General features: G+C 35.9%; 2 protein-coding genes across 3 annotated transcripts in view; one reads left to right on the top strand and one right to left on the bottom strand.

Annotated features, from left to right (window-relative positions):
• Positions 1 to 22,552, top strand: part of CNTN3 (contactin 3) — a 328,834-nt gene that overhangs the window by 118,996 nt on the left and 187,286 nt on the right. For both annotated transcript variants that reach the window (XM_059940197.1, XM_059940198.1), the window contains exon 4: positions 8,679 to 8,854. In XM_059940197.1, coding sequence (XP_059796180.1) covers positions 8,679 to 8,854 — 176 coding nt within the window. The remainder of the gene's footprint in view (positions 1 to 8,678; positions 8,855 to 22,552) is intronic.
• Positions 13,228 to 13,632, bottom strand: LOC132374188 (prefoldin subunit 4-like). The gene has a single exon (XM_059937711.1). It carries the CDS (start codon positions 13,630 to 13,632, stop codon positions 13,228 to 13,230), a length of 405 nt encoding a protein of 134 aa, XP_059793694.1.

Below are 22,552 nucleotides of genomic sequence, written 5' to 3'. Positions count from 1 at the left end.
TACGTCTAATGTTGACTGTTTTTCTTTTTAAATATAATGTAGGCCAAAGAAGATAAGCCTTAAAAGTGAATGTGTCCCATGTGGCCTTTGTGTTCACAAAGTTTAGTCGGGCTGGACACTTACAGGCTGTGCTGTCCAATATGGTAGCCAGTAGCCAAGTGTGGCCATGTACGTTTAAATCCGTTAAACTAGGAATTCAGTTCCTCAGTCACAGCAGCCTGATTTCAAGTGGTCAGTAGTCACATGTAGCTAATTGCTGCTGTATTGGACAACACAGATGAAATTTCTGGTGCTTGCAGAAAGTTCTATCAGACAGCACTGCTCTGCTCTGACCCTTGGATCCACAACTCTTTTCTATAAATGCTCTTCTGTTTTTCTCTCATCACAAGGAAGCAACCAGAACATCATTCTCTTCCAGCTTTATATAACAAGTAAATAATTTTAATGAAGTACAGTGTGAGGAATCTTGGATATGCACGTTGTAAGGACTGTATAACATTGCAAAATGCAGATCTCTCGGCCACAGTTTCTCCCTTTTAAGTAGAGTTCCCTATAATGGAGTTACATCCTGCACATGATTAATTTACTGAAAGTCCACTAAATGCATTCAGTATAAGAACGAAGAAAAAATAATGGACTAATTTCTGCTCACCGTTTATCCAAGGAGTAAATGTAAGGCGTTTATTTGTTATCTAAACACACATCCGTGTGGAGACACACCACATAATACTATACATGGTACCACGTACCATGTATGTATAATATATGATATATTCTATTTAATAAAATATGAAATATATTTAAAATATATTTTTGATTATATACAGTTTGTCCCTTATGTATATCTTGTTGCCATGTAAGATCTGATGTCACTGTTCTTTTACTTTTGTGCTCCAAGGCAAGTAAGAATTATTGTTCCTCCAAATTCCCTTGGCCCTAAGGAAATTAATTTGTTCTGCTAGATTACTAGGCCCAATTCTCTGAGCCTATCCTCAAACTCAACTCCTTTTAGCATCCTGACTTCTCTAGCTGATGAGCTCTGGTCCCCACACACAGAGTCAGCTACTAAGAGCAATGAAATGTTTACAAGGTTGGAATGACTGCAAACCATAAAGAAGAAAGAATTTCTATGGTGCCTGAGGCAAGCAGAGGTAGACAGTGTCTCTTACAGGGCATTTGAAACTTGGCTGTGCTACTGTCTCTCCCATGAAGCCTTCTCGATATCCTCAGAGCTGGGTTCCATGCTTCAGCCATGTACTGCGCATTGCACCTAGGCCTTCCTGGATTATAAAACTTACCAAAATGAAGTGGGTTTGCCTGGTCGGATGTAACTCCCTTCAAGGTGAAGACAGTGTGTTCTTCATCCTTACATTCAGAATGCTTAGCAAACAGTGAAAGCTAAATTGGTGGCATGAAAAAAGAAATGGAATGAAGTTAACAGGGAGGAAACAAAGAGAGGCAGTTTGGGGTTAGATCATATTTCGGGAGTCAAGAGTGTCATGAAGGATCACAGGATCAGAAGTGGTCCATTGTTTATTGTGTAGGATATTCTTAAATTTGGATTGAGTCCTCCTTTTTGGCTCTATTTTAAGACAGATTGCCCTTGAGGTGACAAAGATGACTGCTTAGGTCTACTTATATCCTCCACAGAATATTAACTGGAAAAAGAGGGCATCTTTCCTATTAGAGTCATCAAAAGCTCTGAACGGCATCAGAAAAACATGAAATAAAAACATAGCTAATACTGTCAGCAGTCAGAACCCAGGAGAAATGTGGAGGTTAGATTTTAGATATTAAAGATGGCAGTTAAAAAATTAACATCTTTTTGTTGCTGGTCTTATGTTTTGGTAGTGAGGCAAGGGGGAAGGAAAACACATACTGATCAAACACAAATTAAATCAGTTGGGTCACAGTTGTATTCTTAACTAATCACTAAGGTCTGAGATATGGAATGTGCTCTTTGGGCACGCCTGGGTCCTGGGAGGAGTGGCCTCTTCAAAGGAGAAGGAGAAAGATGGTACCAGAAAAAGCTGAAATAGATGCAGGGAAGGCAGAAATAGCAGCCGTCTTCTATAATTCTCCTCAAGAATAATTGAAAGACAATCAGTGATGAATTTGAACGAGGCTTTACCTATGTAAACTCAACAGTTGTTTTTAATCACAGTGTAGCTTTAATCTCTGTTTGCCCCTTTTTTATTACATATGTTTAAAATTTATCAGTGAGTGACAAATGGGAATCTGTGTCATAAAACACATTTTAAAAACTTGATTTTTAAAAACACAGCATCACAATTTAACTCATTTGTATCTTCAGCAATTATTGCTGAAGCCTAACTAGTTATTTTTGGATAAAGTATTGAATATGCAAATTCAGACATTCATTCTTTCAAGGACTGCAATTATTCTCATCACTTCAGTAAACATATTAACAAACATTGCATTTGAACACAAATTCATTTGCTTATTAACTTGAAAGCTGCATCTAAAACCACAAATTGCTTCTGTGACTAAATTCCTAATTTTCCTGTCAAACCTCAAATAAAGTATTGCCTGTTGATTTAAGAAGTATTTAATGTGGGCATATTTTCCAGACCCAGCCCCAGACCCCTAAAGATTTTAGTAAATTATTTTGTCCTTTTTGCTTGGTTTTATATCAAAGTCTAACACGTGATATTTGTTTTTCTTTGGAATATTGTTTATGTTTCCATTTTCCCGACCAGACTTTGTAAGATGGGTGTAGATATCTTGAAGGACAATATTAATGCAATCAACCATGAGCTGAAGTACATCCTGGGACTATTTTGAAACTACCTGATGTCACCCAATTTATTGTCACTCAGTTTTGTTAGTTTCAATTTCAAAGGGTGACTTGTTACAAAGTTCTAGTGGAAGACCCAGTTTGGGACTTGGTGCCTTAAATTATACTGACAACAAGATACATCTATGTTTATCTTCATTATTTTCATTCCATACTAGTGTGGTTTTGTGTAAAAGCTTGCCATATACAATAATAGCTAGTATGGTAAATAAATAATAACTAGTATGGTAAATGAAAATAATTATGCATTCATTCCCTGTCTTTGAGATGTTTGTTGGTAATATGGATGGCCACAGTTAGGGACGACTGTATGGAGGCTAGTGATGGCTAGGTTAGAGGGTAAAATAAGATTGCTCCAATTCAGGAAACTTCTGTGAGCACCTACCATGGATAGCCTATTATGACCGATGGTGGGAATTCAGCAGTGATAGACAATCATCCTCCAATGGAGCTTATATGGTTTGAAAAGCACCTCTCAACACTGAGAATCTAGGCTTTTTATACTGATTTAACTCACTGTTATGTAAATTTGTGTTTGCACACAAACATACACACACACAGTCTTACACATAGTTTGTTCTTTGTGTTGGAAGGCAGCGATTCATGTGCTCTCAATTACTGATGTTTTAGTTATTTCCTGGAAGTCACCATTATAGTTTTCATCGTTTAAAAGTAATAACTACCAGTTGAAATATCTCTCATACCTTATGTTTTATATTCAAGATTCAAAAACTGTTAACCTGAGGGCCTGTACAATGTTTTAAAGAAATTGTATTTGAGATTTTTAGGGGAAAAAGTGCCATAGCCTTCACAGTTCTATTGTGGCAGGCTTGGCCCGGTTTTTCTTGCTCACTTTACCTCCCTAGCCTCTCTCCAATGAGGTCGATACCAGCTTCCTGTTGTGTAGAGGATGTAACTGAGGCTTAGAAGTGGACTGATCCAATCCATGCTGCCTCAGGTCAGCGATCAGAGTAAGTGGCCCAGGACTTCTTCCAGACCCCCAACCTCAAGTTATTGGCCTAGAAACAAATTCACATATAAGCTCCACACCAAGCAGTTAAGGGGGATGAGAGCTCATTGCCTGAGAATCAGAGTTGTGAAATATGAATAATAAACCATTTCTCACTTGTGGATTCTAAAAGCAAATCCTAATTCATGTAGGATGAGCATTTGAACACTGAAGGCAGACAGTGAACTTACAAGATCATTCAAGAGTGTTACAAGATGATGATTATGCAAAGGTGCTTAATCTTGTGACATTTGCCACTGAGCTAAAGCTACAATGTTAGTTTGATTCTAGAGCACAGTGTAAATGTTGTATGATTGAAATGCTGTTGTACATAGCCCCAAGAGCCCCAGAGCTGTCTTCTTTTACTCCAGATCACTGCATTAAGCCTTTTGGAATGGAATTGGGGTATGCAAATGTTAACTTTTATGAAGTTTTATACAATTTCCATATTTCAAAAAAATTTCATTCTGAGATTTTAGAGTCCTCAGGAACTTCAAAATTCCTTCATAAGGTAGACATCTATAACTTCTACAAAGGATTGTGAATGTGCAAAACTAAAAGACAGTGTCTACCTCAGAAAGCTTCCCAAATTTATGACCTGAATGTGCCACTTACCTGTCACTGTTTTACCACTATGCATGATGTTCATGAACTCTGAACAGCTGGATTACAATTTACTGCAAAGAAATTAAGTCTAATTTGTAGATTTATTGGACACATTCTTTGTGGAAGGAGTATATATGTGTGCCTTCAGTTTTCATGAATATTTCTTATACAGAAGATCATATTGGAAATATTCAGTAATCAGGCCCAAATATGAATATTTTGTGTTAGGAACTTAAGTACATTCTTTCCTCAGGATAAAATAATATTTGGATGCCCAGGCCCAGAGATTGCTTACACGTTGCAGAGTTTAAACCAAGACAACCCTTTTGAATTCACATATTTTCACCAAGAGGAAAAACAACCATTGTTTAATAAGATATTGAGAAATTTTATATCACCTGGGGATGAGTTCCATTTAATGATGAATAGTGTTAAGAAGGAGGGAAATAATTATATTGCTTTGTTAAAAGAAAGTTAACCTTCTTCAGAGTATCTCAAGTATACCTTTGCTCTAAGAGTTTGCTAAAACAAATGCACTTATACTTTCGGTCTAGCAGAAACACACGTAAAAGAGAGTAGCTTTTACCTCTTCACATAGTGAAATAATATAGAGATTTTGTCTATATGACAAAGACTGAGCTAAAAGAAGTAAGAAACACTTATGCATAATGGAAGAAATGTTTTCCGTTTTGGATCTTCAGTCAAAACTTTGAGATGATCGCTTTTAGATCTCAGACACATATTGAAATAAGGTATTTTCCCACGTACTTTATGATCTGTAAATCTTTCCAGCTATTAAATAGGCAAGAAGAAGTGCTTCTCCATATTTTTATTTATCTTTACAATTTTCCACATAGCCATTGTACCTTTATTATTCATCAGCTAAACACGAAAACAGAATTCTCAAACGAAGCCATCAGACATGCTTCATCAGGCCGTAAACATTCTAGACTCTGGAGCTGAAATCCTTTTTCCTTGGTACAAACTGTTCTTTGTAGGTAACAAAGTCACAAGTACCCTTTGTCATGAGAGTTTTCCGTTCAAAAAGTATGTGAAATTAACTATATTTTTCCTGCTTTGCATTTAGAGGAGTTCTCCCCTCCCTCCTCCCCCGCAAATATTAAGTCATTTAGTAACTGGCAAACCATTTGCAGCTTACAAATTCAACCCACCCACTTGTGATTTACTGTCAGATTTATTCTTTGAAGGTCAAGCCCAGCATGTGTTTCGTCCCGTGTTTCCCTGACTTCTCAGGCAGGTACAAATGCAGACAAACCCTATGTGGAAGATACAGCCCATTCCACATGAGAGGAGATGACCAAAAGCATTGAATCAAGCAGGTTACGCATAACCCACGTCTACTCTATGAGGATGACAGGAAAGAAAAACAAAGCAGAAAGATGGGTTTGCAGCCTTTGATGGAACTTCCTCCCTTGTCAACAGTGGTGCCGGCCCATTTGTTGGCTGGCTGCCCTGAGCCACCGGCTTTACATACATTGTCTAAATAAATGGATAGAGCAACCCTATGGGAAAGATGACATTCTCTTTATTTTACATGTTAAAAACTTAGGTGTAAAGGAGTTAAGTTAACTGCCCATGGTCACACAGCTGGTGAGGGATGAGTCCAACCCGTAAAACAAGGAGCACTTGTTTCTGAATCTCATTTCTGTTCATTCTGCTGTTACATGGTAGGATTGGATAGAGCCTGGGACTAGACAAGGGGGAAAGGGTAGGAACGAGGAATCATAGAAAAGTCTCCCCCCAAATGTAAGTTCCATGAAGGCAGGGACCTTTTTCACCCCATTCTTAGAACCTGGAAAGTTGCCTGACATACAGGCACTCAATAAATGTTTTTTCACCAGGAAGGGAGGGAAGGAAAGTTGCTTTTTCTAATCATAGTTGTTGAATATGAAATAGGCTAAATCAAGAGTGGGGAATTCTTATCTATGTCCCCTATAGGCAGTCCACGGTTGCTTCTTGGGGATATTATAGACCAGTTCTTCCAAACTTGAATGGGCATATTAAACACTGGCAGATCTCACTAAGATGCCAATTCTGGTTTAGTACATTTAGGATAGAGCCCAAGATTCTGCATTTCCAGCAAACTCTCAGATTGTGATGAGGATGCTGATGATCTTGGTCTGCAGGCCACCTTGTGTATCAAGAGTGCAGAGTATTCAGACAGAATGCAGATGGACAATTTTCCTTGATTTCATTTCCTTTTCTGAGTTTCTGTAGTTCTAGGATTTGGGCAGGAATAAGATGAAGAAGGGTTAATAAGTGTTCATGGTTCGACTTCAAATCTCTAAGGGCAGGATTAAAGTCAGAATAGAAGAAAGTGACCTAAAATGCACATGCAAATATGGACTTGCCTTGGGAAGGAGCATAAGAGAGTTACTCTACAAACAAAGCAGAATCAAACCCATAGCGGAAATCTGCCACAAACGAGAAAGCAGTTACGGCTTTTTCATATTTCTTTGTAATTTTGCTCTTTTAAGTTCAAAAGAGAAGACACGGGGCCTCCAGTTTTTCCTCTTAATTTCATTTTGATTTCTCAGAAGAAATATTGCTTTAGACCTGGGAGACTTGTATGTGCATAAAGAAAGAAAAATCAAGAAAGTCTTGATTTTTAAAATGAGCAAATGATATAATAGTGCTTTGAGCTGTAGAAACTAAACTTCAAAATTTATTCATTTCCTGTAGCCTCCATTATTAAAATTTTATTATGCACTATTTCAGGTATAGAAAATGATATAAACATATAATTAAGTGTAATGATGAACATTCATATAACCACTATTCAGTTTAGGAAATAAAACCAAAAAAGCTAAATTTCCCAGTGTTTGCCCCATAACCCTTTCTCACTTTTCTCTCCATGAGAGCTCTAAAGTACCTTAAACTTGAAGTGATTCATTTTCATACATTTTAAAATGTTTAATACATTCTTAATATTACTTTATATGTTTTAAAACTTTATATACATGGTATCACATTGCACTGTAAAAAATGTTTTCACCTTTGTAAGACTCTTCTATGTTTGCAAAAGCTTATACATTTTCACAGCTATATAATATTTCATTTAACTTTATGTCCTTTGGTTTGTGATAATGTTCACATTTCACCTCTTTTTATGCTTTCACAATATTACTATTTCCAGATTAAATATTTGATATATTAATAAAATTTTTATATGACCCATGACATGGTTAAAGACCTCTGGGCTAGAATTCAAATGGGTACTAGTTCTGATCCAGTAATTAATAGTTTGGGGAGAGTTGCAAACTCACTCAACTGTTTTATTGAAATCCTCATCTGTGAAATGGTCATTTTATTAACCACTTTCTCAAAGTTATTATGAAAAGCAATTGAGATTGTTGCCATAATACTCTAAAATTTATAGAATGGATACCAGTGTAATTTTATTATAAAAAATCAAGTCCTCTAGGAGACAGATGGCTTAATTTATACAATGGATGTGTTCTTGAGATTGTGCGATATTTAATGAGTTTTTAAAGGTAATAATCTTCTTGGATGTGTCAGGTGTGCTTGCTGTTTAAAAAATTCTGGTTTTTCTGTTTGAAAACTCTTGTTTAAAAACCAGCTTCTTTCTTTTTTTCTTTTGGCTTCCCATTGATAAATATGGCTCTGGGGTTAGTGCCTTTACTGTTTCCGACCCCCTAGGTGGCCTTTAGGATCTTTTACCACAGTGTATCATTTAGTAAATATCACTGTGATGGCTTAGAAGAGCAGAGGGCCTCCGGGACAGGTATTTACTCAGACAAATTGAAATGGATAGTTGAGCACTTACCCAATTAATTTATTAAATGTGCTCAGTCAGTCTGGATAAATCAAAGAAATGTGCTCTTTTCCCCGTTCATCGGCAGCATGAGACTGGCCTGAAGTATATGAGATAATTACCTCAACATTCTACTTCATCTTTGTCTATACAGACCAAGCCTAATTTTCCCCCTAGTGGACAAACTAAATTATTCTCACCTCTTCAGAAAATCTTGAAAAATCTTTAGCTTTTAGATGCTACTCTCTTGTGCTTTCTACTGTAATTTAACCTTTTGTTTCTGATAACAAAACTTAGGCATCTTTGATTTTTCAATTATGTAATAATTGAATGATGTATTTGTTGCTTTTCATTTATAAGAGAGCTGATGTTTAAAGTAGATTATTAATGCAGATTTTTAAAAAAGTTTAAATATACTAAGGGGAAAATCCTGGACATTTGTTTTACAGATGGCAGCTGAATGGAAGCGATATTAATCTGAGTATGGAGTATCGTTATAAGTTGAACGGAGGAAATCTTGTGGTTCTTAACCCCAACAGAAATTGGGATACAGGAAGTTATCAATGTTTTGCAACAAATTCAGTTGGAACAATTGTCAGCAGAGAAGCTAAACTCCAGTTTGCCTGTAAGTATATGTTCACGCATATAAGTCCAACATTTAAAAATATATAGCTGAATTTGTGTGGTCATTTCAGATTTCAGAAACAATATGTGGAATTTATTAATTAAAGAAATAGGTTGAGAAAGTAATTCAATATGATTTTTTTGATCTCTATATACTGTACAAATCAGAGTTTAAAATGTGTGTGTATGTGAATGTGGGTGTATGTGTGTGTGTTATATGTTTTACTATTTTGTAAGGATTCTGTTTAGGGGAGGAAAAAGAATCTAGTTAAGGATGTGTTTATTCATTAGTTACTTTGTGCTTTGTACTATGTTAGAACTGAAACGCATATGAACGAATTGTCAGACGTGACCTTTGTTCTGGCAGAACATTGAAATTAGAGAATTACATCTAACAAATCTGAAAATATAAAGGAACAAAGACAGTGAGAAAGAAAAGAATGTGACATATCTTTGACCTCCACTGCAGTTTTGCCCAGCTCATGATGACCTTCAACACAGGCCCCCACTGAAGCCTGGCTCTGGAAGCCAAGTTTGTACCTTGTTAATTGGACCAGGATGAACCCATGTCCCATCCTGAGAAAACCACATGCTTTTTAGCAGGGAATTTAGAATGGGGACCAGAGACCTAATTTAGTGTTTATCTTCCTGATATATCTTTTGACTATTTTCTGCTTTTTGTTTCTTCTTACTGGTCTCTCTTCCTTTGTTTTTGTTGTATGTTTCATATACAGTGCATATCAGCATTACCTTGGTTCTAAGATTTCTTTTAGTTCTTTACACCTCAATTATTCTGAAATTAGAATGCAAATGTTCTTATAATGTGGTAGTAGTCTCCCCCAACTGCCGCAGACCATTAATAAATTGATGATGTGTCATTTAATGCATAGCTTATTCTATTGCTTCTGTTTTTATAATGGCAATGGTTGGTTTTGTTCCTGCCATTATATTCTGTGTGTTCCGTTTTTCAAACTTCCTTGCTCTTTCTTCTGCTTCCTCTGTTTCTTTTCCCTCTATGAACAGTTTTTTTTTTTTTAACCTGTATCTTCCCTGGGCACTTTGATAGCTATATGTCATATTCATATTACAGAAGTTTAAGTTTACCTTTTAGTTTATAAAATTACTTCTTAATTTATAAAAGTTTACTTCTATAGTAGCCAGAATTTTAAATTTAAATTATTTTTTCAGTCCCCCCATTTTAAACAATTAGTTTAGTTCCTTTTTTTCCTACTGTATACCTCACAGTTATAGTGACTTCCATGATTATTGATTTCAATTGTTATTATATCATTTTACTAAATATATATTTTGTGTGTGTATGTATGTATGATACTATTTATATATGCAGGTATGTGTATGTATAGATTAAATATAAATAATATTCTCCTCATGAATAATTTTATATGTGTATATTGTCTTTAACTATATCTATGTTTCACCTGTCTGTGATACCAGCCACAAGACTTTTCCCATTCTTGTCTTATTTTTTTTACTTTCTCAATTTTTAGATTTTTGGAACAATCAGTTACACCTAAAAATGTAACTATATTTCATCCTCTTGCATTTTAAAAAATTTCATTATATTGCCTTAAATATGAAGACACCTTCTGATTGGTACAATGTTGGATCCTGAAACTGTTTATCAAAGAATTCAAAGTGTGTTGCTCTGTTGTCTTCTGGAATTAGCGTTGCTGAACAGAAGTCTGGGATTAGACTAATTTCTGTTTCTTGGGAGCTTACCACCACCTCCTTTTTTTGTTGTAATTATTTCTTGTTTCTCTTGGTTGACTATGGGATAATTTTTTCTTCATTCTTTTAGCTAAAAACATGTATATATATAAACATATATATAAAAACATAAATATATATATATATATTTCCAGCATACAGACAGGTTTAGATCTCTTTTTTTATTTGCTTTGCTTACAACTTGAAAAATTATTTTATTATATTGATACTTATACATCTCATACACAATTCAGGAAATTTTCCTGCATCTTTTAGTTGTATGTTTGATTTATTTATATTTTTAAAAGGATTGAAAGGGATTATTTTTGTCCCATTTTTTGAAATACTATTTATTTCAGGTTGTTCTTTGCTATGAATTTCTGTTTATGATTGATGGAAGCCACATCTATTTGTTTGTATTATTCTGAAGATACAGCCAGTTTTCTGAAATGCTATTTTGGATCTTAGAGGCAATCTTTCCTCCTACTTCCATTTGATGTTTCCATTTTTATGCTTAACACTTTTAATAGATTGTAAAGCAGATTTTGTCCAAACTCAGCCTTTGTCAACACATGTCAATCGATTACCTTGATTTTGCTTTCTTTGCCACATGCAGAGATCAGATTCACTTCTCTGATCTATAGGGAAATGTGAAGTTTCCAGTCTAATTCCCTATTCCCTGGAGTCTTTCACAAAATACATTATTCCTCTTAAGCAGTGCTATTTTTCTACTACAGATCCTTGATGCCCTCTAATACCTGAGGAAGTATCAGTAACTTATAGGTTTTTCCTCAGTCTTTTCTTCCTGGAGAGAGTGGCTTGTTTGCAAATACTTCTAAAGTTATATCATGTCTCTTGCAGTCTGCCCCTACTTCCTGGCCAGAACATTATAGGCAGAGTGGGATAAAGTTGTTGAGTCTGGGATTTTATTTTACCCTACTTACAAGCTAATAAGCTAGGCTGCTACTCTTCCATGGATGCTAACAGAACACATGATATTCCTGGGTCAGTAACAAAGAGCTTCAAAGAGCTTTATTGCTCACAGCATAGCAAGCACCACGCTTCAGTTCCCCTTGCCCCCAAGTCCCGCGGAAGTGATATGATGTAGCCAGGAGAGATGCTACACCCACAGCTGAGGAACACTGAGATTAGCGAATCCATCTCTTTTATAGCAGGGAGTAAGCAAGCCTGCTCTTCGTCCTAGAGGGAGAGCTTGTCTTATCCCTCCTGGTTGGTCTCTGAAAACACATCCCTGAGAAATGGAGTGACTGGGCTTTTCATTCTTGGCACGTCCAGAAACACTTAACAGGAAGCTAAGAGCACATAGTGAGTGGATTGCCTCTTCCAACAGAAGTTTTTCTTTTCCATTTGGTACTGTCCTTGAGTTTCTCTTTGGGGTGCATCCTATCAGGATACATGTGATGAATAAGGCACAAAATATCTTCCTACCTTTGTTGTGAATTCTCTCTTTATACAGAAAACCCAGGATGTACCTACCATGTAGTCCCTTGGATTTCCCCACAGTCTACCTCATCGGCCTCATAAGTTTTATTTACTCATGTGCTTGGCATTTGATTGCTTTTGGAGTTTTTGATGTACAGTGAGATTCTTTTGTTTTGCAATTTTTTTTTTTTTGGCGTTTTCACAAGTGGTTTTTGGCACTTACAAAGAGCAATATTGGTTATTCTTAACCTGATGCCACATTAAGCTGGAAATATAAAAAATGAATTTTTGAATTCATATGTTTGAGATATAGGTTTCTGGTAAAGAAACCAAAGAAGGTGGCAAAAAACGTGGAGGATATCTAATACATCAGAGATTACAAATTACCAGGTATAAGAGAGCATTCCTTTAACTTGGCAACCTTGAAGGGATGTAATACATTAACTGAAAGAAGGGGTTAATAAGAAGAGTCTTGTACTACTACATATACATCCTTCTAGATGCTCATGACTCCAGTTCAGGGGAACCGTGACTGTTTTTGCCGCAGGTAAGTAGATAATAAAGTGTCGTCATTGAAAAAATGTTCTAATTGTTCACTATAGCTATGTTTGCATGCTTAGTAATACTTTTTTGTTTCTGTCAGCCATGGGAAAAGTACTTAAAATGTGCTTCATGGAGAAATGAGTAAATGACATTATCCTCAATGCACCACTTTTAACACTGGTGAAAATCCAGTGAAATTTTATCTTGATTTTCAAGATGCTTAAAAATAGTATTTGTAATTAAATGAAAGTGAAAAGCTCATTTATAGTTTAAGAAGCTTACTTTCTGTAGGCATTTTTTATTCCTTTTAACCGATTCTTTGTGGAGCAATCACAAAATTTAGGGAGGGGGCAGATACGTAAAATGATGCAATGTTTGAATTGTAGACATTTTCTCAATGATTTACTGTTACGTTGCATGTGTATAATTTTTGAAGCTTGTTTAATATATCTGCAGATGTTTTTGTCAGATTCTTAATTCCAGCCACAAAAAGTGAGGGTAGTACCTTCAAAACCCCAAATATCTTTGCTTTATTGATAATTAGTTTTACTTCTCTTATTCTTGAATTTCCTGTCATTCTTTATTAAAATGTTTTCTTTTAACCATTTTTGAGGTGCAATACAAGTTTATTAAACAAATTTAAAAAGTATTATAAAATGTTTAACTTTCATCAGCTTCAAGGTTTATGTTACTCCCAAATTTTGCATATAACTGAACTTTCAAATCTGCTAACACCCGCTGAATTGATTCCACTCTGGATTCTAAGGCACCAATTTCTTCTTGCAAATTTTTCTTTGCTTCTTCTAACATTTCTTGTGTTTCTTCTTGAGAATGGCTAATGAAAACATCACCAATCTGATAAGGTATCATTAAGCAGTCGTCGTCTGCAAGCATGATATCCTCAAAAGCATCTTCTAAATTCTGGAGTTGTTTCTTTTTTACTTCTGTTTCTTCCTTCAGCTCTGTGATTCTACTTGTATTCCGTGCAAATTTGTTTACCTTTTGTTGATCTTCAAAAGTAACATTGACATCTTCTGCAGCCGCCTTCTTCATGGTGGCCGCCATCTTGGGACTGGACCGAGGTGCAATACATTTTTAATCATGAATTATATTAGACGTATAAATGGTATGGAGAAAAGTGTAAAGAATCTCTGTGTAGCCACCACTTATCTTAAGGTTTAAAGATTCGAAGTACAATTAAAGCTACCTGATAACTCACCCTGATGACATTATCTTCTCGCTCTTAAGCTCCCTCTGAATAGGTGGCCCCTGTTCTGAATTATATGTGCTTTTTTTATCCTTTGAATAAATATGTATGTGCTTCTAAGCAACATGTAAAGTTGTTTTACCTTTTTAATTTCTTAAACTTTTATGTAATGACATCAGACAGCATTCCTACATCTACAACTTCCCCCCAACATTATATTTGTATCTGCTGATCTACATCTTTGCCAACATTTGTTATTGTTCAGCATTTTAATTTGTGCAAATCTGGTGAATATAAAATTGTATTTTACTTTTTAATTTGCATTTTTATTTTTAAATTAAAATGTAATTTTGGTTTTAATTTGCATTTCTATAATTACAGTGAAGTTAAGCTCATTTTCATAGATTTGTTGACCATTTATGTTTCTGTTATTCAGATACTTTTTCACTGTATGGTAGTCTTTTTTTTTTTTAACTTAAGAGTTGTTTGTATACTCTGGATTAATCCTTTGTCAGTTATATACATATCTTCTTTTTAGTGGCTTTTTTTTTTTTTCTTGATGGTGTCAAATGATAAACAGATGTTCTTAATTTTACATTAAAGTATTGATTTTTTTTTATAGCTCATGTTCTTTCATGAGTTGTTTAAAATTTTTTCTTCCTTATCCTGAAATGGTAAAAACTTTCTCCTAAATGTACTTATAAAAGTTTAATATTCTCCTCTTTACATTTAAGTCTTTAATTATCTGGAATTGATTTTGTATATCGTGTGAGGTAGAGGTACCGATTTATTTTATTCCAGGATGGGAACTCTGCTTTACCAGCTCAATTGTTGGATGGGGCCATTCTTAACCAACTGAAAAGCAGTGTGTGGTCATCATGTCTGGCTTCTTTGGGCTTTTGTGTTTGGAGAATAATATTATCTGCAAGCAGTGAGAGTTTTTGTGTTCTTATCAACCCTTGCTCCTTTTATATATTTTATATGAGTGCACTTTCTCTAGTCCAGTACAGTGTTGAATAGATATTTTGAGTGTGAATATCCCTATCCCTGTTTTGCTCTTGATTTTCAAGAGTGAATAAGATTAACATTTCACCATTTGGTATGATGTTTACTATAGATTTTAAAGATACTGTTTATCAAGTTAAGTAGGTTCTTCTCTAAGTTAGGTTTTTTTTTTTTGTTTTTTTTTTTAAAATCAGGAATGCTTTATTCTTGTAAATACTTTTCCTACTTTTACTGGGATATTCATGCTGTTTTTCTCCTTTAACCTGTTAATGCAATGAACAATTTTTAGTATTAACCAAACTTCTAGTCCTGGTTTAGTTTCAACTTGGCTTTTGTGTAAGTTTTTTTTTTTTTTAAATAGTTGGATGTTATCTGTTTTTCAATATTTTGTTTAGCATTTTGCATATATATCAATATAGGAGCTTTTCTTTTTGTTTTCTCTTCTCATACTATCCTTTTTTGGCTTTAGTATCAAAGTTATATTCATCTCTATAAATGAGCTGGAGAGTACTCCTTATTTTATATTCCCTATAAAATTTTGAGAAATACAGGAATTATATACTCCTTGAATAAAAAGTAGAACTTACAAATAAAACTATCTGGGTCTGGAGTTTTCATTCAGGAAATATTTTAACTATTGATTGAATCATTTGAATAGTTAATAGGACTAACCATATTGTCTCCTTTGTGAAAAATTGTGTTTTTTCCCTAGGAATTATGTCCATTTTGTTTATGTTTTCTAATGTATTGGCAAAAAGTTGTTTCAAAGCATTTTCTCTTACTGTCCTTCTTGTCTGTGCCTTATCTATACATACATTCCCTATTTCATTCTAACTATTATTTTAGTATCAAACTTGTCAGAACTTGATGTTGTTATTCCTTACCTTTGAATCTTTATATTATATTTCATTCATTTTACTCTTATGTTTATTGTTCTTGCCAGCTTCTTGGATTATTTTATTGTTCTTTTTTTAGTCCCTTAAGTTATATAGGTAACTCATTACCTTCCTACCTTTCTTTTGTCTATTTTAAATATGTATAGCTTTAAATTTGCATTCTGACATATAGCATGTTTATTATGGTTCAGTTCTATAAATGTTATGATTTCATTATGATTTTCTCTTGAATCCATGAGTTATCAGACATGTGTTTTTAAATTTCTAAACATATGGAGTTTTTCTAGTCATCTTTGGTTACTGATTTCTAACCTAGTGACCCATTGACCAGAGACGTGTCCTCCTTATGTTCTTTGGGTTAAAGTTGGCAATTGTGTTGCTCAAATCATATATATATTATTAACGATGCTTTATCTAATTAATCTATCAATTTCTCTCACAGTGATGGTGGATTTCTCAGTTTATCTAGTATTTCTATTTTGCTTTTTGTAATTAGTAAATTATTGATGTATAGAAGTTTAGAATGGGTATATTTTTGGTCAAAATGAGGTGACTCGCTATCTCTAATAAAGCACTTTGCCTTATAGTTTAAATATTAATATATTAATATGAAAATGTTAATATTTGTGTTCTTCTCTTTGGACTGATTGAGAATTTATTTCCCCCTCAGTAACATCACAAGTTATACACTCTATTTGTTTTCTTGTAGTAATTGCCTTAGAAATTTTAGTACTCACATTTAACAAAGTCCAAATTTAATCAATATCTCCAACAATAGAGGACTCAGCAGCATTTTAAACTGTAATTCCCTCCTCCAGAATAGTGTTGCTGTCCAGTAAGTTGTTGAATTTTTGTAACATCATGAATAAGATATTATTGGTACTGTTCCTTTTATTTTCTAGTTTTTCTTTTATATCTGAAATAATGTAAGCATGTGCAAACTTCTACATAGTTGGCGGTTTTTTGTTTGTTTTTAAGAAAAATGTCAGACTTCTGCCCATATTGTTTTTATTTCTCCTTTCCTAAAGGCAATTACTTTCAACTTTTTGACTGGCTCTTGATATTTACTTCAGTTTTTTAAATAACTTGCTTATTTGCTGCTTCTTGATTTTTCAGTTTTAAGCATTACTATTGGCCATCAAATCTGGCAACTGATGCTGTAACACTGTCATACCACCACCTTGCCACCACAGAAATGTGAGGTTGCTTTTTTATGAGGTGTATGAAGAAAACACCATTTTTTAAGTCATGGCTCTTACAAAAACACAAAGTTAAAAATAGGGAAATCCACACTATATTCCACTTACTGTACTTTGACTGGATAGAGACCCAAGTGATCACAAGCCCGTTCCCCAACCCAATCCCCATCCAAACCTCCACAAAGAATAAACACTTCACCTGTCTCTGTTTGAAACTGAGGGAGCTGCGAAGAATCCAGTTGCCAAATGATTAACATTTGAATATACATTAATTCAGAGCATGTTATTACAGGATTTTATTGGGTCAAAATTTGAATTAGGTCAATATTCAGTGTTTACATTACTATGATTTTGTAAATGATATTCAGAGCTGACTTTTGTAGCAGATTATAATTGTTTTTCCTTCCGTGCATAATTTTCTTGTCCTTCAAATTAGTAACCTTATTTTTTAATTTCTTAATTTTCTATAGTCTTATACTTATGTCAACCAAAATTTTGGCCAGTTTTCTGGATGTCATCTCAGATTTTGAGAGGCATCCCATATTCTATCAGTTTTACCTTCCTGGAGAAATCTGTCTTGCAGGTTTTGGGATGCTCCAGTTTAGATTGGTTTTCCTGCACATTAGGGGCAAAACTGTCTTTCCGGGATCTCCCTTCAGCTATATTCCATGTCCACCTCTTCCTTGTTCTTGGTGTTCATTGTCTTAGAGCACCATGTCCTCAAGTGTCCCAAAAAAGGATGAAGGCTAGCTATGATTGTTCTGGACCATGTGTTCTAAAAATTATACTGGCACACTTGATTGAGAGACTCAGCCTTGTAAATATACGATGTTAGAAGTCATTTTCCTTCAGAAACCTGAAGATATTTCTCCTTGTTTCTTAGCATCCAGTGTTGCTGTTGAGAGATCTGTTGCCATTTTGATTCCTTATATAGAGGACCTGTTTTTCTCTAGAGGAAGCTTGTGGGATTTTTTCTTTGTCTCTAGTGTTCTGAAATTTCACAGTGATTTGATTTGGTATGTGTCAAATTTTGTCTAACATCCTTGATACTCTCTGAATCCTTATAGTTTGAGAACATGAGGCCTTTAGTTTTGAGAGCTTTTATGATTACCTCTCCCTGGTTTTCTCTATTTTCTTTTTGACATACATCATTATTTGCATTTTGGACCACCTAGATTGGATTGCTTCTCTCCTCACTTTTCCCATCTCACCACTCCCCCACACACCTTCTATCCAAATTTTCTTGTTTTGACCCTTATCTCTGACTCTTGGTGAATTACTTCAACCAGGTTTTGAACACTTCTGTTGAGTTTTTGATACCAGCTTTCATGTTTACAACTTAAGAGACCTTCTGTTCTCTAAATTGCCTCCTTGTATCTTATTCTAGTTTAGTAGTTTTATCCTTTCACATCTATATGAAGATATGAAGGATGCTTTGCTTCCTTTACATTTTCTTCCCTAGGACAAACTTTTTTCCAAGTAGCTTCATTTCTATTTTATGCTGGATGGTTTCTGTATTTCATATAAGAAATTTTTCATAGATATCTGGTAATCCTTGGTTGTTTGCACAGACTTAAAGAGTGGGAAACTAATAACCTAACAGAAATCTCCAGTTATTTGGTGGAATTTGTCACGATGAGGTTAACTATTACTGTGGCTCATCTCACTGGGGATCCCTTAGTATCATTAGTTTTAGTTCTTCCCTTTGGGGCAGGTCATATTCCCCAGAGGAGAAAAGAGTCCAGACTTCCCTGTGGGTGGCAAAAGCCACCACTAGCATTCTGGGAGCCTGGTGGGAGAAGAGGCCTAAGAGATTGCAGGAACCAATGTGTATATATTTAGTTAATCCACCTGTTTCCTCACAATAACCTTTATAAAATCTGCCTAGTGACCTGTTGTCAAGACATCCTGTGTCTTACCCTCTTTAGAGAATAAGCCTCCTCTCTCCTGGTGTGCAGCGGCACTCCCTGGGTATGTAGGTGGGACAGGGGATCTGGGTACCTAACCGTTGCTTCAAATTCCGACTTATACCATCTCCTCCTCTTCATTTCCTCACTGTGAGTTTAAAAGACATCTTCCTACATTATGCCAAGACAGTCAACACCATCATTTCTGCTTTCTAGTTTCCAAAATTTTATTGCAGTTTGCTCTTCTATTTTCCTATCTTTGTGAGTTTGTGCCTTCAAAAAATATCTCTTTACTGCAAGTACCTCTTGCTTTGGGGAATATCTCAGAGGAAGAGAGAAAGTATAGATGTGTGTGTTTGCCCTAGAAGACTTATTGTTATTTTACATAATCAGTGTTTCTTTTAGATTTATCCACATGTTCCCTATTTCCTTTGTGCACCCTCGTTCATGCATCTGTGATCTTTTTTTTTTGCATCTTTTAGAAATTCATTTAGTGAGTTTCCATTGATGTGTCAGTACTGTTTTGGTTTTTTTCCTCTTCTCCCCTTTGGTCTGAGAGAGTGTGTTATTTGCCCTTATTCTTCCAAATATAACTCTGCTCTAAAATGTAGTGTTAAAGACATAGAGACTGGAGCCAGACTGCCCGGGTTTGAATCCCACCACTTAGCAGCCATGTGACTTTGGACAAATATTGAACCTCTCTGTGTTTCCGACTCTTCATCTGTAAATCAAAGGTAACAGTAGAATTTACTTCATCAGCTGTGAGCATTAAATGAGCTACAATATGTCAAGCATCTGGAGCAGTGCCTGGCCCACAGTGCATGCCGTACAAGGATAAGCTGTTATCATATTTAAACAATTCTAAGCTATGATTCCCGAATCTCGAAATACACGTCTTATGGGAACTCTGAAAATTTCACAGCTGTTATCTCTTCCAGTTTTGTTTATCCCCATGCCTGTTCTTTACTCCTTCTGGTTTTCCTTTTTGAATATATTTTGAAATTTCTCATTTCACCATGTCTGTTAACCTGTCTTTCATGTTTTCTATCTCCACTTACTTAGTTCTAGCGTGTGGTTCACTAATCTTTCATCTCCTTCTGATTTACTATTAAACTATCCTTTGAGTTGTTAATTCCAGTGGTTACATTTTTCTTGTCTAGACATTCTGTCTGGTTCTTTTTCATATGTTCCTGTTCTCTCTTCAGAGCATCCTGTTTTTGCTGATGGTTTGACACCCAACCCCAATTTTTATTACTTTGTTTAATTGTTTAAAGTTTATTTAGGTGTTCTTTCATAATGTTGTTCTGTAAGCTCAGGATATCGTTGATGTTAATTATGATGTGTTAGTCTGTTGACTCTCATTTGTAGTACATATTAGCATTTTTTGTGATGTTTGATGTGAATCTGTTCTTTAAGAGAATTTCCCCCTCCCATGCCAACATGAGATTCTTCTTAGCCTTGGTTGAAGAAGTATCCATACCCAACAGCTTTTATGACTTTCTCCAAGAACCAGGGATTCAACCAACCTGGGAAGTGTAATACATTAATATATTGGCTCAGTGTAGCCCCCGTGTAGAGTCAATTTTTCTTATCAGTCACCAATAAAACTGAATTAGCAAATACTGCACTATCGCTTTTAGGAAATACAGGGTTAGCAGGTTCCTGTAAACTTCTGGTCATGAGGTTTTTGTCCACCATTCAATACATAACCTTGTTTTATGGATGTTTCTGTTTAAAGGCATCTTATGTAATATACATTGTTGATTCGCTAACATTAACCACATGGTCAGGAACTCTGCAACTCATGCCTGAAGGAAGCTTATCTAACATGTGTTTTCTCCATAAGGCCCAGCACAGCCTCTTTGCGCTTGAGCACATTAGATAGCATTTCAGCACTGTGCTTGGAGTCCGATTTAAATAGCACTAAGAAGCAAAAAAAAAAAAAAATGGCACTGACATACAGCAAAATGGATCTTGTTTACAGTCCGAGAGCTGAAACAAGAAGGCAGAGCATTGCTTTATTCAACCTCAGCTGGAAACGTGCGTGTGGGGATGACTCAAATTTTTCACCATTTTGAGCATATCTGAGAATGACCACAAAAGTGCCACAAATATTGATTCATGGCTTTACAAATACATTTTAGAGAGTAGGTGAATTCACAAATATGAAATCCACAAATAATGAGCGTCGATTATATGTTAAATACATATGAGACCCCAAATCATGTGAGGTATAGGCCCCCAATCATGAATTCTTCATTGAAATATCTGCTCCCTCCAAATCTCCCACCTCACCACAACCTCACTCCAAGGAGAAAAAAAGATGGACAGACTAACTCCCTAGCCTTCTCCCTAGGTCCATGGGTGGGTTTAAGCAAGAGTGCAGCCCTTTAGGTATGCAGCTGTGTGCAAAAGGGCTCATTTTCAAATGTCTGTTTCTTAACCCTAGGACCTCCACATCTCCTGTTTCCACAAGGGCAGTTCAACCTAAGCTACCAGATTGCCGAGTCTGATCTGCCGTTCCCCACACCCTCATTCCACTGCCCCAGCTGCCACAGCATAGGCTCTAGAATTAACTGTTCTGCTTTGCAGCTTACTTTGTTTGCTCAGCTGTGCTATGCTTTCAACTAAATTTTTGTTATATTTTAGCCAGCATTGCAAAGCAATTTGTGGAACTCGAAGTCTCCTACCATTTTTTGTGCTTCTTTATATTTCTATTAAGTTTGATTACTTAAGAAGATAACGTTCATCACTGAAGCCAGCTTTGTGTAAGCAATAAGGAGTAGTGAGGTCTGGGATGGACCAGAGACGATGGCGTGATTTTCCTATAGGGGGCGCTCACTATGCAGCTGCCCAGGTTTTGTAGACACTCATTCAGTATTAATGAGTGAAATAATGAATGAGAAATGCAGGAACTGTGTTACTGTTGGGTTGCACCCTGCAGGTCTACAAGCCCTGTGCTTGCCCAGCTTCAAGACCGAAGAAAGAGCCGGGAGTCAGCGCCAGAGACATCAGTGGTTTAATGGATGGGGGATCTTAAGTGTCTGCAGCAAGGTCCTGGAGAGATACCCCACTGTGTGCTGTGGACAGTGGGCAGGACATGGCGGCAGTCTTCCCTCCTGGGGGAAGAGGAGATTGCCAGTCATAGGGGGAGTTCAGGTCTAGTTGGCTCATTGGTTACCAGGGAAACTGGGAGAGGGGCAAGCCCCTCACCGGCCCTTTGATAAGAACAAGCACTAGGTGAGGCCTGGGGCAAGTATGTAGGGAGATCAGTCAGGTGAGTAGGGTGTAGGTGAAGCAGGCACTGGTCAAGCAGGGGATGTACAGAGAGCAAGAGAACAGCCGTCTTGGGTGGCCTGATCATACAGTTACCAAAGCTAATCACTTTTCAGGATAACTCAGAATTCATTATTTACATACAGTGCTTGACGTTTTACGTGTTAGAGACTAAATTTAATTTTTACGTAAACACTGCATGGGTCAACCCTATCTGCAGCAATCAAGTCTGAAGGCAAGATATAGCCCAGGGGTCACCATTATTGACCTCCGACCTAGATGTTGAGAACAGATACACTATGAAATTAAAAGGACTATGCTGGATTATGAATGATCCTCCCTCCTTCTCAGAAGATATGTAAGAGCACATCTATTAAGCCCAAAGTTTCTTTTTCCTCTTTTCAATTCCCTTTTAGCTGCTGTCTGTTTTGCAATCTTTGTATGAGACAGAAATTGACCATATTGCCCCTGCAAAGGGTTACTCTTTCTTCTACT

The sequence above is a fragment of the Balaenoptera ricei genome, chromosome 11, assembly GCF_028023285.1.
Source record: "Balaenoptera ricei isolate mBalRic1 chromosome 11, mBalRic1.hap2, whole genome shotgun sequence".
NCBI classification, from domain to species: domain Eukaryota; kingdom Metazoa; phylum Chordata; class Mammalia; order Artiodactyla; family Balaenopteridae; genus Balaenoptera; species Balaenoptera ricei.
This window is presented reverse-complemented; position numbering and strand designations above follow the sequence as displayed.